The sequence below is a fragment of the Erythrolamprus reginae genome, chromosome 3 (assembly GCF_031021105.1).
Source record: "Erythrolamprus reginae isolate rEryReg1 chromosome 3, rEryReg1.hap1, whole genome shotgun sequence".
In the NCBI taxonomy this organism is placed as follows: Eukaryota; Metazoa; Chordata; class Lepidosauria; order Squamata; family Dipsadidae; genus Erythrolamprus; species Erythrolamprus reginae.
This window is the reverse complement of record NC_091952.1, coordinates 79,097,918-79,116,559: the sequence shown is the minus strand read 5'-3', so window position 1 is coordinate 79,116,559 and position 18,642 is coordinate 79,097,918. Positions and strand designations below refer to the sequence as shown.

Genomic DNA, 18,642 nt, shown 5'->3' with positions numbered 1-18,642 from the left:
ATTAGTCTGTCCAAACATGGGACAGAGAATACTGCTTCTGCTTTTACCTTTCAGCCCCAATCCAGGAGCCTTCGCAGACTGTTGCTTTCACAACAAACCATTTTTGTATTGAATTTTATTTTTACTGACAAAGAATCTATACTAATCTTCCTTTATTTCTTGGCGGTAAAAATAAAATTTAACATAAAATAGTAAGGTACCCTTAATTTAGACGTAAACCATGGGCAACTATGCACAGTTCTCACCATTTCCCTAACAATAATCTGAAGTTCTTACAGAGATATTCCAGATCTATCCCTTTTCTTTGTGATCTTCTCTGCCTCTTTCATGTCTTTCAAGAATATTAATTTCCTTCATAATTTATTCTAGAGTACATGCATAAAATATGTGAGTTTTTCTTCACCTCAAGGAAAGACTCAATCTGCTTCATTTAGAAGCAATTCACGGCTGCTCTTTTAGATCATGATGCTCTGAGGTACTGTCCAAATCCACAGGTTAAAGTTATTGTATTTTTCACTCTAACTCAGTGACTGGCTTGCACAGCCATATATTACTGGTTCCCATATGTACATTATATTTGTCATCATGATTTAGTATTATTTATATAAACGTGATTTATAAATAAGTTGCCAATGGAAAAATAATTGCTTAACTGTTTTGTTCTCTGTTGTCATAGTAGTATCCTTAAGCTTGATGATCTCGTTCAAGGTTGTAATTACCTTACCCTAAAATTTGTTCCCTGTTGCTCATCTATCACATTGTTTGTTTTTAGCTGCTCTTGAATGCAAGAAAACAGAATTGTCTGCCACTTTCATTTCTGTAGTCAGCTGTGAGTTGTTGAGTTAGTTAACATCTTTTTTGTTTCAATATGTATTATCATCACATCGGTTTTTCACTATTCATTTTTGTTATAATCTTTAAAGTCATCTTTACTCTGATGTAAAAAAAATAGTGTCCACTTGACATAATTTTGATTCCAGCTGTTCTCTTCCAATCCCATGTTTCTTATAAAAGAGAAATGTTATGCACATTTATTAAAATGTATTTGCAGTTAATATAGATTCTTATTATTTGGAACTACTCTGTTCCTTCGAACATCTTATAGTAGCTTCTTTGTTTGTCAGAAAAACAATCAGGTGTCTTGCTACACCTGTTAGCTTTAATCTACCTACCAAAACTCTAGTCATCCTGCTCTTTTACCTAGACCAGAGGTCTTCAAACTTGGCAACTTTAAGACTTGTGAACTTCAACTCCCAGAATAGCTGGCTGGAGAATTCTGGGAGTTGAAATCCACAAGTCTTAAAGTTGCCAAGTTTGAGGACCCCGGAACTAGACTCTATGGAATCAACTCCCCCCCCCCCCCCCCCGATGTCCGTACTGCTCCCACCCTATTGGATTTCAGTAAGGCTATGAAGACTTGGCTTTGTTGGCAGGGCTAGGGGCCATGAACCAGCTATCATGGCTAAATTGTATGAACGTCATGTATGCATGTTGGGTTAGTTTATTATGGCTTTTAATTAAGGTTTTACAGCTTACATTCTATAATTGACTTCTTTTTACTGTTTTTGAATTTTATACTGTTGCAAGCAGCCCTGAGTCCTTCAGGATTGGGTGGCCATAGAAGTCAAATAAAATAAATAAATAAATAAATAGACGAAATGGTATATCATAGGGCAGTGATTGTGAACCTTTTTGGGTTCGCATGCCAAAAGGGTATGTGTTAATGGGCCTTCCAATGGGCTCCTGAAGCTTGGGGATGATGAAAAACAGCCAAATGGACCAACCAGAAGTTTGAAAACGAACTTTGGGAGACATGATTGAAACATTTAAATATGTTAAAGGGTTTAATAAGGTTCAGGAGAGAAGTTTTTTTAATAGGAAAGTGAACACAAGAACAAGGGGGCACAATCTGAGGGTAGTTGGGGGAAAGATCAGAAGCAACCTGAGAAAATATTATTTTACTGAAAGAGTAGTAGGTGCTTGGAACAAACCTCCAGCAGACGTGGTTAGTAAATCCACAGTAACTGAATTTAAACATGCCTGGGATAAACATTTATCCATCCTAAGATAAAATACAGGAAATAGTATAAGGGCAGACTAGATGGACCATGAAGTCTTTTCCTGCCATCAATCTTCTATGTTTCTCTGTTTCTAACTTCCGGTTGGGCCATTTTTCGCCATCTCCCAGCTTTAGGAGGCTTCTCTGAAGCCTGGGAGAGCAAAAACGGCCAAATAGAAGGCCGAGCTGACATAAGGCAATGCCTCACATGGTCTCTGATATGGCTCCGCATGCCACAGGTTTACCATTGCGGTCATAGGGCAACGATTTTTGAACCAAAGCACCTCAAATGGGCCAATTAACAGAATGAATCCAAAATCTGTGATTCTGCAGAATTGAGGATTGGCAAATGTTCTGAAACATTTATAGATAAAAATTATCATAGAACATTTCCTGTGGTTACTCCTGATTTTTGACTGATAGTGCATTATTCAGCATGGACTATTTTCAAGCATAATGCATTGCTTTATATTTCCCTAAATTTTTAAGAACTTTTCCAGTGAAAGTAATGCATTAGAATGTCTGTCATTTTTGAAGCATTGTGGAATATGGTAAGGAAATTATCTGGAACAATGACCCCACAGGTCAGGTATATTCTATATCAGGGGTGTCAAACTTGATTTCATTGAGAGTCTCATCAGGGTTGTGTTCGATCTGGGGGTGGGGGCAGGATAGGCATGGCCAGGATGGGTAGGGATAGCTTAACATCACTTATGTTGGGGCCTGGGGTAGCCTGAGTGCTCTGCCCGTGAAAATGGCCTCCTGAGCTCAGTTTTCTGCTGCAAGGGCCACCCATGGCCATTTTCATTGGCAGAGGTACCACAGGCCAGTCCTTTGCCATTCAAAGGCATCTCCCTGGGCCAGATCTAAGCACCTCATGGCCCAGATCCAGCCCTTGGGCCTTCAGTTTGACACCCATGTTCTATAATCTGCTTATGAGCAACACAACCAAAGGCTTTATACTAGTCCAGGGGAGTCAAACTCAAAACCTGTGGGCTGAATGTGTTGTGGACTGGCGACACCCACTCTTGGTTTAGCAAAAGAAAAAAAAAGTTGCAAATGTGCCACTTACCAACAATGTGATGGTGTAAATTTGACACTCCTATTTTATTAAATAAAAGCAGGGTAAATACCTTTCTTACACATATTTATTTATCTATTTTAATTGATTGATTGATTGATTTGATTTGATTTGTATGCCGCCCCTCTCTGTAGACTCGGGGCGGCTCACAGCAATAATAAAAAACAATGTACAATAACAAATCTAATATTTAAAAACCCCTTATTTAAAAACAAGACATACGCATAAACATACCATACATAAATTATATAGGTCTGGGGGAGATGTCTCAATTCCCCCATGCCTGACAGCAGAGGTGGGTTTTAAGGAGTTTATAAAGGGCAAGGAGGGTGGGGGCAATCCTAATCTCCGGGGGGAGCTGGTTCCAGAGGGTTGGGGCTGCCACAGAGAAGGCTCTTCCCCTGGGTCCCACCAGACGACATTGTTTAGTTGACAGGACCTGGAGAAGGACAACTCTGGGGACCTAACTGGTCACTGGGATTCGTGCGGCAGAAGGCGGTCCCTGTTTTTGCTGTGTCATCTTGTATAACTCTGCCTATTTATCAAATGTATCTCTTCTAATGAATGATGATAATCTGTGAATAGGCAAAAAAATCTTGAACACCCGGTTCTTATATAGAAAAGTTTGTAAGTAGAGGCGTTCTTAGGTAGAGGTACCACTGTACTTTTTAAAAATCTCTCCTCAGTACTTATATCCCCCCCCCCAATTTCCAGACCATGCTGTCTTGTTCCTTTTTTCTGAGACAAAGTTGTTAGCTCTTTGACTATTTTTTCCTGTCACTTTAAGCAGATCAATGAGGATTGCCTATGTGTTTTCCAGTGTTTCAGATGGTCTATTGTTGTCATATCTTGCATTCCAGTGAGTTCCTAAATATACAATGTTGCAAGAAATTTTGTGAACTGTAGAATTTTGTATAACTTGCAGTACTACAACTGAGTATGTGATCTGAGCTTTTTACTAACAAAGAGATGCTGGTTAAGAACTGTGACATGTGTTTATTGAACCAACAATATCTACTGTCTTAATTAGAAAAGGATACAAAATTTTAAAGTTAGTAATTGATCATCTTTGGCCGTCTTGCATTTACTGCCTGGGTGGCAATTGGGACTGCCAGAATTGCCATCATAATTTGATGGACTCACATGACTTTGCACCTTTCAGCTGCATTCTTAGTGATGGCATTCTTGGTCCCAGTTGCCTTTATTAAATGAGGACTATTTGTAATAAATTCCAGTCATAAAATCACATCAATAGAATGTGCTGGTTCTCCTGAACCAAATGCCTGGGGAGAACCAGGCAGGGCTTCAGAGCTTTATGAAAGGCCAACAGAGACGGGCCATTCAGATCTCTAGGTGGCTTCTGTTCTGCAGCCACTATGTCAGAGAAGGCGTGGCTCCTGGGTGAAACAAAATGATGCCATTTATGGGAGGGGACCTAGAGATATGCCTTTTCTGCTAGATCTAGTGAATGAGCAAAAACAATGGGAGAAAGGTGGTTCCCTCAAATTGCCTGGCCTTGTGCCATGTTGGAGTTTATACATAATGACCAGCAAATTAAAAAGTATTAGGAAGTATTGCTGGGAAGCCAGTGCAGCTCATGAAGCAGTGGTGTTACATAAGTGTAACAATGCCAAAAGCTCCCCCTTCTGGTACATTCTAGACCAGCTACAGCTTCCAAATGCTCTTTAAGAGCAACCCCTATTGAGCACATTGTAGTAATCTAAACAAAAGTGTGTACAGTGGTACCTCTACCTAAGAATGCCTCTACTTACAAACTTTTCTAGATAAGAACCGGGTGTTCAAGATTTTTTTGCCTCTTCTCAAGAACCATTTTCCACTTACAAACCCGAACCTCCGAAACTGTAACTGGAAAAAGCAGGGAGAAGCCCCCCTGGGGCCTCTCTAGGAATCTCCTGGAAGGAAACAGGGCCAGAAAAGGCGGGGAGAAGCCTCTGTGTGGCCTCTAGGAATCTTCTGGGAGGAAACAGGGCCGGAAAGGGCAGGGGGGAAAATTCCATGGGGCCTCTCTAGGAATCCACCCTCCCTGTGGTTTCCCCAATCGCACGCATTTTGCTTTTACATTGGTTTCTCTGGAGAAAATTGCTTCTTCTTACAAACCTCTCTATTTAAGAACCTTGTCACGGAACGAATTAAGTTCGTAAGTAGAGGTACCACTGTAATTCATGAGTTAACATGAACAAGGCCTCCAGTTCAGAAATGAGTTATGATTTTAGGAGGCTCCCATAATTTTTACACCTATATTGACTGGGACTTTATGCCAACAGATAACATTGTCCAGGGTTTTCATGTAGATGTTAAATAGGAGTGGGGAAAGGAAAGAACCCACAAACAAGGGCCTCTAGGTTTACCTCTTCCCTTATCAATACTGAACTGGAACGAGCCTTGAAGAAAGAAAAGAGAATCAATGTAATTTGGTGCCTATAATCCGGTAGACTGGGCCAGAAGTATACCATGATTCAAGGCCACTAAGAAATCATGGAGGTCTAGGATGGATATATTAATTTCATCCCAAATCCACCAGAATAGCTGACCAAGGAGAGATTCAACCTAGAAATAAGGAGGAACTTCCTGACGGTCAGAACAATCAACCAGTGGAACAACCTACCAGCGGACTTTGTGAACTCCAATACTCTGGACATTTTAATTGGACTGCCATTTGGCTAGGGTGCTATAGGGTTGGACTTGATGACCCGCATGGTCCCTTCCAACTCTAACAATAAATAAACAAACAAACAAACAAATAAATAAATAATCCATAAGCATAATTACAGTAATGCCATCTCAGTACTATAATTGGCCCTGCATCCTGTCTAAAATCAATTGCTTGATTGTACGCCCTGTGTTTTTATCTCCCACAATTAGATATTTATTTATGTAGCTAGCACATGACATACAAGCCCAGGGAGGCTGTAATGTTATGCACACAATAAAAGTCCTGGCAGCCAACGATTGCTAATCCAACTAACTTCACACCCACTGGCTTGCAATGTTCTCGGCAGAAGTTGGCTCATCCGGAACTTTCCTCAGCCAATTGTGTCCAGGCAAATCCAACGCTGGTTCCAGCTCCCCCCACAGAAAGCAGCCAGTAGTTTCCCACCACCAAAATGGTGGTACCTATCTATCTACTCACAAACAATGCTTTCAGACTGCTAGGTGGGCAGTAGTTAGGGATAAGAGACAGGAACTCACCCTGTCCTGCAGAGCTAGACTCGAACTCCCAGAGTGCTGGCAATGGCTCAGCATATTCAGCGTCATTAAGCCTCTGCCGCCATCATATCCCCTACTAGATAGACAGATCCTGATTGAACAAAATCCAGATAATCTTGTTTCAAAACCCTCTGGAGCTATAAGACAGCAACATTCCCTGAAAAAGAAAGGTTGGAGCCTGAGGAAAAAATATCTACATCTGTTGAGTCAAGTGAAGGTCCCTTAAGAATATGGCTAGTTGTATAATTCTAAACTTCCATCTTACAACTATATTCTCTAACTATAAATGTTTCTGTTATTCTTCCATCAAATGATTTTCCTATTTTAACCATGTTGGCCTCTATTAGTTCCTTTCTGTGGTTGCTCTTAAATAGTCCTACCTTATAGTCATTTTTCATGTGAGTTCTCTGATTGCATTAAAAACATATCTTATTAAATGTTCATGTTATTGCTGATAGGCTTGATCAAAATATCTTTTCTTTTTTACTTGTCATTAGAAATCTGTATTCAGTGATAGTAAGCATTTCTTGTTGCCCAAGAGTCTTAACTTCCGCCTTGTTTCATTTCATTTGCTAACACGGTAGCTTGTTCTGAAATACACCTGGATATTTTGCTCTTTGAAATTTTGTGATGTGTGTTTCAGTGTTCACAGTGTCTCTTATCATTTCTTTCAAATAACTGTAATTTCCTTACAATGCTTTTGTCTTCTAATTTGTATGCCTTCCAGCTCAAATCTTTCTGCTGCAATTACTCTTTAGTTTTTGAAGACTAATTCACTGCTCCATACTGAACATTGTTTGCACCTGGAAGTGTGCTGTCTCCTTTGATTGCACCTCCCCATTGGCTCTTTCCTGTTATGTAATCAGTTTGTTCAAATGTTTTCCCTGTGGGGATGTCCATGTGCAGAGTCCCTGTCACTTGAAGCAGGTGTAAGTAATAAAAGAATTTTCTTTGCCAAATTCTGTTCTCCTGTATGATTTGGTTTGTCTAGTGTAATTTTTCCAGGAAATTTAATTCCTCCTTTCTAATCAGCTATTACATGTTACAAATATCTCTTCTTGTAGTTTGTCATACAATATTTATTGCATCATTGCATATATTTAGCAAGATTCATTTTGAATGTCATTGCTGATCCATTTCTTCACATGGTCAGACCCTGAATAGTGTCATGTACTGTAATCATCTGATGCCACTGAAGTTTATTTGTTACTAAAACATCAATTTTAAATTCCTTACTTTCTATTTTCAGGTTCAAGTCTTGAGTATGAGAAGCATTGATCAATGCTTCTCCTATTCTACCTTGCAATTGTTAGGAACCTTGTAAAATGAGGCCTGTTTTATCAATACTGACATGATCAATGAGATTCTTGCTTGTGATTTTGGTCTGACCATATTGTCACTACTAATTAATATTTTCACTCAATACTTCACTTTCATTCACCATGTCACTCTTACTACAATTTTTACTACTGTCACTACATTTACATATCAAAGTTTGATGTTCTTTTCCTATAACTAGTTGTGGCCACAGATGTTTTTGCAGACTTTCAGCTTGTATATCAGTTACAATGGAATAGTAGGCATATTGCTTATGATTTGGTCACCTGGATTGGACGGTTGTGCAGTATATCTGCTCTTGTAAACCATATATAGGTTGCAACAGAACCAGAATGTAATGATTTATAGTGATGGAGGCACTTCAAGGTACCCACATAACATCTTTAGTCTGAGAGTTACATTGGTTGCCACTTTTATTATTTAGCAACTATTCTTCAGATATCAGTAATTTCATTGCAAACAGTATTGTTTTTTCTCGAGGAGCTCCCAATTATTTAGAGAAATTCCAAATTAAAACTTCCTACAAAAATGCCTTATTGCTATAAGGGCCTCTATACAGATAATATACCGGTATATACATTGTATTTAGTAGGACAATGCATGCTTCAAAAATGAAGTGTGTCAAAACTCACATGAGCACAGTACTTCTCTGATCTTTATTAAACCAGCCCACCTTTATTCAGGCTTTTCTAACAAGACTTTTTTCAGGCTTGCACATACTCCTTTAAGGAACACTAAAGAGATGTGGTTGTGTGAAGTCTAATACTTTCAGTGAATCATTTTCAAAGTGCATATAGCCCTAGATTTGACTATAAGAAACATTGCAGTAGCACTTTGTCTGCTATGTAAACATGAAGCACTATAGAAATATACTCTGCTTTTAGCCATTATCTTTGATCAACCACAATATACAGAAAAATGGAGCAAGACCTACTTTAGCTGAGGCACTAATTAGAAATGACACACATCCCTGATATATTTTGAAGAAAAACACGCAAGAGTTTTACCCTTATCTGTGCTTCTCACATTGCCCCGTGGGTGCTTTTGGAGGCAATTCTCTCATTCACAATGTGTTCTTTCTTGCTACTGAAGTGCCACATGAATATTGTATTACTTAATATTCCCTCTGTCATTTCCTTGTTGTTTTCCTAATTTCCTGCTTCTTGATGTGTATTTTAGAAACAGGAACCATTAGCAAATAGTACCAAGGCTATAAATGACATGGTGACCTGGCACCGGGAAAGAAAACCAATGACTAGCAGTCACAGGTTTTGAAACTTGTCCGAGTACACAGTGATTTAAAATAGCCTGTTCAGTGAGTAGCCAGTGTGCAGTGAGTCCCATTTTGTTTTGTCCTTTTCAGATACTTGAGGTTTTATTGGAGCTTTATTGCTCTATTGTTAATATTGTCCATATTTGGCACTATTTCGTACAGGTAGTCCTCAAAACCATATCTGGGAATAGAATTTCTGTTGCTAAGCAAGGCAGTTGTAAAGTGAGTTGCACTCAATTTTTTTGTGAGCCGCTCCGAGTCTTTGGAGAGGGGCGGCATATAAATTTAATTAATAATAATAATAATAATAATAATAATAAATCAACAACAACAACAACAACAACCTTTTTTGCCATAGTTAAATATACCATTGCAGAAATAATATTATGCATTGCAATAATAATAATAATAATAATAATCTCTCCTTGTTTGAATATCCAGTTCTGCTTTTTTATTGAGCAAAGGTGAAAATAAATAAAGGAATTGTGTTTTGGGAGAAGCAGATCTATTGAATTCCGGTAGAAAAAAACTTTTAAAGTTTTTCTAGTTTGTTATTTAAATATTTTGAAAATAATTGAAACTTACAACCATAACTGAGTCAAGGGTGGGTTCCACTTACCTTCGCTACTTGTTTGCATCGCGAAGTCCCTTCATGCAAATTCGCTTCCACGCATCCTCAGAAGGTGATTTCAGCCCGAAACATAGCTGAGGAACTGCTCAGCTGTACTTTGGGCAAAGAAATAAAGGGCTTTTTTCACAGCAGAGGATGAGGAGAAGCCATACAAACAATGAAAAAATTGCCAAAAATTTACAAAAAAAGAGATGGTGGCGTGCACAGACAGAATCGGATCCGTGATGCCATTTTTACGTCACCAGCAGGTCGCTAACGATTCGGCCGATCTGGTCTGAACTGGGAGGAACTCACCCCTGAACTGAGCCTAATATTTCTGTTGTTAAGTGAGAAATTTGTTAAGTGAATTTTGGCCCATTTTACAACCTTTCTTGCCACAATTGTTGAGTGAATCCCTGTAATTGGTAAGTTAGTAACATGAGTGTTAAAAGTCTGACTTCCCTATTGACTTTGCTTGTCAGAAGGTGGCAGAAGGTGATCACATGACCTTGGGACACAGTAATTGTCAGAAGTATGAGTCAGTTACAAAGCTTCTGAATTTTGACCACGTAACCATGGGGATGTTGCAAAAGTTACAAATGTTAGAAACTGTCCTAAGTTGCTTTCTATCAGTGCACATTGTAACTTGGAATGGTCACTAAATAAACTGTTGCAAGTCAAGACTACCCCTAATTAATTAGTTGGACAGCAGAAAAAAGAAATGGAAAAAATATGCAATTCCCATAAATAGCAAGTAGGCAGTGCAAGTGAATTCAGTTTATTGCTTTGTAGTAATTAGTACTGTATGTCAATTGTTTCAGTACAAAGTTGGCATGTTGCCTTTTATATCTTCTGTTGGCTAGAACTCACATGTAGCTTTTTTCTCAGCAGAAAAATGATGAAAATGGAAACTGCTCTGGAGAAGGTATAGAGTTTCCTACAACAAATCTTTATGAATTGGAGAGCAGAGTATTAACAGATCACTGGTCCATACCATATAAGCGGGAAGAATCTCTAGGCAAATGTTTAATTGCATCAACATACCTTGTAAGGCTAGGTAAGTTACCGTTTTCTTTTTTAAAAAAAACCTTTCAAAATACTTCATTTTCTACTAATACTAATAAAAATAATATTAAACTGCTGTATTGCTGATAAAATAAATGAATCTTTAGCATTTTTAAATCACAGTTATTTTCCTTTTTTCTATTTTGGGGTATTTTAATTCTTGTTAAAATATCTTTTTATCTCTTTTTTTCCATTTCTCTAACACACCACGTGTGTGTGTGTATGTAAAATGCATATATAAACATGTACACTAAATAACAATACAAAAGATACTTTAATAATAAGTCATCATATTAAGATCAAAGCTCTTTATATAACATACAATTTGACATGTGTCTTTTTTTTAATGTTGTACTCAACTTTGGATGAAAATGCCAAATTTATACTTGCAATATTGACATAATAAATTGTAATTAATATGGTAGAATACCCATATACCTTAAGCCAGGGGCGTCAAACTCGAGCCAGATCTGGACTGCAGGGTGCTTAGATCTGGTCTCCAGGGCTGTCCTGGAAACATCAAAGGACTGGCCCTTGGTGCCTCTGCCCACAAAAACAGACATTGGGTTGGTTGCAGGAGGCCATAGCAGCCAAAAATGGAGCTCAGGAGCCCATTTTCACTGGCAGACCACTCGGACCATAGGTGCCCCTGACATAAATAATGTTGAATTGGCCATGCCCACCCTGGCCACAGTCACTCCAGCACCTCACATAACCCTGATACGGCCTTCAATGAAATAAGGTTTGACACCCTTTCTCTAAGCTGTTTTCTATTTCAGTTCTTTGAAATTGAAATGAATGAAACATGAGCAACAATTTACATTCATTCAGATTTGGAATATGTCCACAACAACTGAACTACCATCAAATATATAAAGGTTTAAAAAGCATCATTTCTATGTTCTAGAAATATATCATATTTATTTCATCCATATTTCTTTATTAAACTATTATAAATTTTAGTTATATTTCTTAGTCATAGAGCAGTTTGAATTCTAACAACTTCTTTTCTTTCTTTTTTTAAATAAGGACTTTCTGATTCTGATGAAAATTGCAGGAGATTTATGGAGAGATGTATGCCTGAAGCTTTTAAAAAGGTAAGTGCAAAAATAAAAGTCAGATTTGAATTGCTATAGCTGGAATTAGAGATAGTCAAAACTGAATTGCTTTTATTCTGGCAACAGTGTTGGATAAAAACACACCCATGTCTTTTCTAGTTTGAGGATATATTTAATATTTTACTTTCACTTACAATAACTTGCTATTAATTAAAAAATAATCTTTTTAAGACTAGGAAAATGCGAGAGCTTTGGTAGTATACAGAAAGATGCTTTGTTAACATAGACTCTGTTTCTTTACAGCTGTTGACATCAAGTGCAGTTCATAAATGGGGTACTGAAATCCATGAGGGAATCTACAATATGTTGATGTTATTAGTAGATCTGGCTGCCGAGAGAGTGAAACAGGATCCTATTCCTGTTGGACTTCTATCTGTACTTACAATGGTATTGTAACTACTATGTATCTCTTTTAGGCTGTTCAAACTGCAAATATTAGTGTTTTACATTAAGGGACTAAATGAGACATAATGTGAAAGTGTGGTTTAATGTCATTTCTAAATTAACAGATTTAATCAATCCAAATGATATAATCAGAAATAATGGTGTCAAGTGGTTAAACCTGTTACGTTGACTTATAGTAACTGGTATGTCATGATCTCTAAATTGACACCCCTGACGTTGTCTTGTCCACTTCCAAGACTGAACATTGGCTTTCTAAACGGTAGTCAGGATAATTGATTGCTCTGCAAGATGTCCAGATCAATGCACTGATACTTGTCCTTCATATTAGATTATTTGTTTGTTTTGTTTATAATCCAAGATGAAGTCACAGAATTAAAAAATACAGCATAGTAAGCTGAATATTAATTTTTAAAATTGGTATTCAATACGTATGACTGCTTCAAAGTTACAGCGACAGATTCACAGATCTGAGCCTTCTTTGCAGATATACTATGATGATGGTTATTACTGTTTTGGAAAAGGGCACATTTATGCTATTGTGCTATATTTAGACTGTTTTTCAAACATAATTATACTTACCGTATTTTTCAGAATATAAGACGCACCGGAGTATAAGACACACCTAGATTTTAGAAGTGCAAAGCAAGGAAAAAAGTATTCTGAACCAAATGGTGCAGTAATATATTATTTAATAAAATACCAATGTAGCAGAATACGTTTTACAAACATGTATTCTTTTTATAACCATGGACAATTTTTACAAACTTCAAACTTGACAGCTTTAAGACTTGTGGACCAACGCCCAGAATTCCTCCTCCAGTCATGTTAGCTCAGGAATGGGAGTTGAAGTCCACAAGTCTTAAAGTTGCCATGTTTGGAGACTCTTGCACCCTTAATCCCTAACCCCAGGGGTCTTCAAATTTGGCAACTTTAAGACTTGTAGACTTCAATTCCCAGAATCCTCCAGTCATGATAGTTCAGGAATGGGAGTTAAAGTTCATTAGTCTTAAAGCTGTTGAGTTTGAAAACCCCTGGATTAGGGGTGCAAGGGTCTCCAAACCTGGCAACTTTAAGACTTGTGGACTTCAATTCCCAGAATCCTCCAGTCATGCTAGTTCAGGAATGGGAGTTGAAGTTCATTAGTCTTAAAGCTGTCAAATTTGAAAACCCCTGGATTAGGGATTAGGGGTGCAAGGGTCTCCAAACCTGGCAACTTTAAGACTTGTGGACTTCAATTCCCAGAATCCTCCTCCAGTCATGATAGCTCGGGAATGGGTGTTGAAGTTCATTAGTCTTAAACCTGTCAAGTTTGAAGACCCCTGGATTAGAGATTAGGGTGCACTGCAAGGGTATTCAAACTTCCTAAGCTAGTCCTCCTCTAACTGTGGCTACTTTGCTCTTTAAACATTTTAGCTCTATTTATAAAGAGCTATAAAGATTATCACCGGAGATTCAGGAAAGGAAGTGCAAGGGACAAAGTTGCAGTCTTTTGAGAAGGAGGGAATGAGGGAAAGAGGAACTGCTTATCTCTCTCCCCCATCACACATACACTTGCAGAAACCATCGATAATGATCTAACCGGAAGTGAAAAGTATCTCTTTCTGTAGTCAGGGCAAAGCTGGGGGTTGCTTTAGTCCGATCTCACCCTGGGAAAGAGAGACTGAAGTCCAGATCGCTTTAATACTAGAAAGGTTGGTGAAAGAAACCGTGTTGAATTCAGGTTTCTTTCACTGTGATAACTGGAAAGGGCGGTGAGGTTTCTGTGCACACGTGTTCTGTCTTTCGTTTCATTCTGCTTTGGGCAGCCAGAGACGTGGGCGGGGCTAGGCTAGTGAGTGATAGAAATGAAGGAAATTTGCATTAGCCTACTGTAGAAGGAGGCTGCTCAGAAGCACTGAGCAATTTTGCATAATGATACAAACCCTTCTCCTTTCTGTCCTCTTTCTTTCTCTTCTCTCTCTCTCTCTCACACACACACACTGATGGCAGAGTCTGGCACTCGGATCATGCAGGGAGAGCGCAGGGAAAGCAGCTTCTCCCGTCCTTCCCAGAAAGCGTCTCTGCTGATCGGGTGCTCAGGGGCATGGGAGGGGGGAGCATTCCCCCAAAGCCTTTCATTGCAGCTGAGTGTTTGCCCTTTGAGGCTGCCTGCTTTTCTTCTCCACCTCAGGGATGCTCCCCCCCCCCACTGCTCCTCTGTGTTGGTGTCATCAGAGGCTGATTGGAGCACACTAACTTCCACCCCAGGCACTGGAAATTAAGCCTTGCGTTTTCTCTGGTGAAGGTGCCATTTTGATCGCTAACTTCGCGATCTCCCCCTTCGTTCTTCCTTTCTGATTGGCAGTTGTATCAATCTCCTGGAATTTATTTATTCATTCATTAGATTTGTATGCCGCCCCTCTCCGTAGACTCGGGGCAGCTAACAACAATAATGAAACAACATATAACAAATCTAATATTTAAAATAATTAAAAAGACCCTTATTTAAAGAACCTAACATACACAACATGTATGCATACCATGCATAAATTGTATAGGCCTAGGGAGAAGGGAATATCTCAATTCCCCCATGCCTGACGACAGAGGTGGGCTTTAAGAAGCTTACGAAAGGTGAGGAGGGTGGGGGCAATTCTGATTTCTGGGGGGAGTTGGTTCCAGAGGGTCGTGGCCGCCACAGAGAAGGCTCTTCCCCTGGGTCCCGCCAAATGACATTGTTTAGTTGACAGGAATACCACCCTGTTGCCACCAATTGCAGCTATTACCACTGTCCCGCCAACTCCATTCCCCCTCCCCAGGTGCAGCATTCGGTGTATAGGATGCACCCAGTTTTTGACCCTCTTTTGGGGAGGTTAAAAGGTGCGTCTTATACTCCGAAAAATATGGTACCTATTCTGTGATGCTACTGTAAGATTGGCTTAGATAACAAACTTCCATTTTTAAAGGGAAGCATTACATAAATGTTTAATAATAATACTCAGGTTTCTATGCATAGTATTTTAACATTTGAGATGAACAGGATTTAATTTACATAACTACCGTATTTTTGGAGTATAAGATGCACCTTTTTACCCCCAGAAAGAGGGGGGAAACTTGTATTCGTCTTATATACTGAATGTAGCCCACCCATCCACTCCCACTCTTTGGTCTCTGCCTGCCAGCAATTTACCTCCTTGCAGCAAACAGCAGCAGAGCCTGCTTTGCACAAGCCACAAATTATCTGTCTCCTGACATTCAACTGATTGATTGAAGTTTCCAGCAAACCCAGGTGATAAAATGAAAGTGAAACTAAAGCTGCAAGGAGGCAAATTGCTGGGAGGATCAGACTGCGGAAACTGGCTGTTTGTTTTTTGCTGCAAGGAGGTAAGTCAATAACAATAATTGCCTATAGAAAGTTCAAATTATTAGACTTATTTTTTAAAGACTGCTTTATTATTAACTTAACAAAATGCAGAAGCTTTTTAAAACAAGTACAGTGGTACCTCATCTTACGAACGCCTCTTCTAACGAACTTTTCAAGATATGAACCTGGTGTTTAAGATTTTTTTGCCTCTTCTTCCGAACTATTTTCACCTTACGAACCCAAGCAGCCTTTTTCCCCTTTTTTGAAGAAAGAAAAGGGAGGGGCAGCTTGGAGGAGTAAAGATTTTGCATGCTTGCAAAGGCACTGAAATGGTGTCTTTTTAAGAAAGAAAAGGGAGGGGCAGCTTGGAGGAGTAAAGATTTTGCATGCTTGCAAAGGCACTGAAACGGTGTCTTTTTAAGAAAGAAAAGGAAGGGGCAGCTTGGAAGTGTAAAGATTTTGCATGCTTGCAAAGGCACTGAAACGGTGTCTTTTTAAGAAAGAAAAGGGAGGGGCAGCTTGGAGGAGTAAAGATTTTGCATGCTTGCAAAGGCACTGAAACGGTGTCTTTTGAAGGAAGAAAAGGGAGGGGCGCCCCCCTTGCCTTTCTTCCTTCCCACTCACCCTTTAGCCTAGCCTTGCTTCTTCCACCCACCCCCTTTAGCTGCTCCTCCCTGCCCTCTGTTCGCCTCCCTTCTAAAGTTTGGGATTTTCCTGAAAGATTTGCACGCATTATTTGTTTTTACATTGATTCCTATGGGAAACATTGTTTCATCTTACGAACGTTTCACCTTACGAACCTCCTCCTGGAACCAATTAAGTTCGTATGATGAGGTACCACTGTACTTGATCTGAAGAGGCCCAGTATTATTTTATCTTCTTTTAAACAGCAGATAATACTTCCAGAAAATCACATCAGTTTTAAAGATCTATAAGAAGTATAATTTGAAATGTAACAGTGTCCTGTTTTAGTAAGATAAGGCAGCTGATTTAAAACCTCACTTAGTCATGTTTGCAGTAGATCTATTTAAATAATTGGGAGGAGTTAGGGTGATTACATTTAAGAAAACTTTCTGGGATTAATATACTGCCATAATGTACATTTCTACAATTCTTTGCTATTTCTACGATTCAGGCACACAGAAATATACAGCAAACAATGAATATCATCTGTGTTGTTTGCTGTTTGGCAAATTGCTGGGAGGCAGAGGTCTTTTTTCCTTATTTTCCTCTCCCAAAACTACGGTGCATCTTATATTCTGAAAAATACAGTACATACAGGAAAAGTAAACCACCTATAGCCACATAGTTTTCAGCTCCTATTTTGGATCCCAGAAACCTCTCCTACACTGCAGAAAGCTATACAAATTTAGTGGCAAAAAGGGTTAACTTTAAGTTATTTGCTACTTTGATTTTAAAACAAACCCTGCAATCTAAGATCATCATTTTCATAGTGAACCATCTCTACTTCCTCAAAAAAAGTTAACATTTTACATCTTTGTTTTCCTGATTTTTACTGTGTCCCAGGTCCCAGTGTATATGTTTACATTAAAAACATGAAAAAAATAATTTTATTTCACAATTTTTCCCTCTCTTGAGTAACAGTTAAAGAAGTCTTTCCTTCTAATTTATCTTTCTTATGCCGGAAAGACACAGGGATATGTCCAATTCCACTTCCTTCCTTCCTGCAGGATAATTTTAGTTCACCCCAGGCTTCAAAGTTTGGTGGGGGTGTAGTTTTCTTACTCATATTCACTGAGGTAGTCTTTGTTCACCAATCACCATGCTGCTTATATATTTCAGAGTACAGATATATAGAAACATAGAAACATAGAAGTCTGACGGCAGAAAAAGACCTCATGGTCCATCTAGTCTGCCTTTTCTGTATTTTATCTTAGGATGGATTTTCTGTATTTTATCTTAGGATGGATATATGTTTATCCCAGGCATGTTTAAATTCAGTTACTGTGGATTTATCTACCACGTCTGCTGGAAGTTTGTTCCAAGGATGTACTACTCTTTCAGTAAAATAATATTTTCTCATGTGGCTTTTGATCTTTCCCCCAACTAACTTCAGCTTGTGTCCCCTTGTTCTTGTGTTCACTTTCCTATTAAACAGTCCTATATAACTGAATATAAACGTCCAGTTTGTTATTTAAATAAGTTACCTTTTTTTTTTTGCCAACAGTTTTGCAAAACATGCTTAGTGCCATATAGGCCTGTGTTTAGTCTAATCTCTCCCCCCAAAAAAATTAAAGTTAGAAAATGAAAAAAAAAACCATCTCTGGTCAGCACCATAATTCGTTCCATAACTGGTTGCAACACAATTTGGCTGTGACCCAAACATAATCAAAATTAAGGTAGCAGCCACATGTGGGTCGCTTAGCCCAAAAAAGCACTATAATTTGGTCATGGTCAGAAGCATTCGTAACCAGAGGTTCTATTGTATGATAAAATGATCTTAACAAATTGTTGCAAAATGCATTAAAACATTGAGATCTTAAAACAGGTATTCTCTTAATTCACTTCAATATTAATTCATTATGTTGACTTGGTTTTTTTTTTTTCATCATATTCTCTTTTTTTTATTAAGGCTTTTAATTCTGACAATGAGTATCATTTCAAAAACCGAATGAAAATGTGCCAAAGGAACTGGACAGAGGTATTTGGGGAAGGGAAACTATATGCTGTTTCTCCTATTACGGCTTTCCAAAAGGTAAATATAAAATGTATGGTTATTTAACAGACAATGTTGTACGTATGAGATATGTATAACAAACATTTTTATATATTTTAACAATGCAACAGGTTTTGACAATAGATTTGCCATCTCCAAAATAACAATAATTCACCATGAAGCACCAGTAAAAACTATTACTTTGCATAGTATTTTTCAACAAAATTGTCAATCTTTATGAAGTACAGTATCTCCTTAAGTTATATTTAATATAGGTAGCCCTCGACTTATAACAGCTTCTTTAGTGACCGTACAAAGTTACAATATCACTGGAAAAAGTGAGATATGACCATTTTTCACATGACCTTTGGGCCATCCCCATGGTCATGTGCTCAAAATCCAGATGTTTGGCAACTAACTTCTATTTATGACTAGTTGCCATGTCCTT

The 18,642-nt window shown here is 38.4% G+C and overlaps 1 protein-coding gene across 3 annotated transcripts in view; it reads left to right on the top strand.

The window, feature by feature from the left end:
• Positions 1–18,642, top strand: part of USP24 (ubiquitin specific peptidase 24) — an 85,791-nt gene that overhangs the window by 2,719 nt on the left and 64,430 nt on the right. For 2 of the 3 annotated variants that reach the window (XM_070745940.1, XM_070745942.1), the window contains exons 2-5: positions 10,478–10,646; positions 11,684–11,751; positions 12,016–12,159; positions 18,111–18,233. In XM_070745940.1, coding sequence (XP_070602041.1) covers positions 10,478–10,646; positions 11,684–11,751; positions 12,016–12,159; positions 18,111–18,233 — 504 coding nt within the window. The remainder of the gene's footprint in view (positions 1–10,477; positions 10,647–11,683; positions 11,752–12,015; positions 12,160–18,110; positions 18,234–18,642) is intronic. The other variant, XM_070745941.1, reaches the window with a different exon arrangement.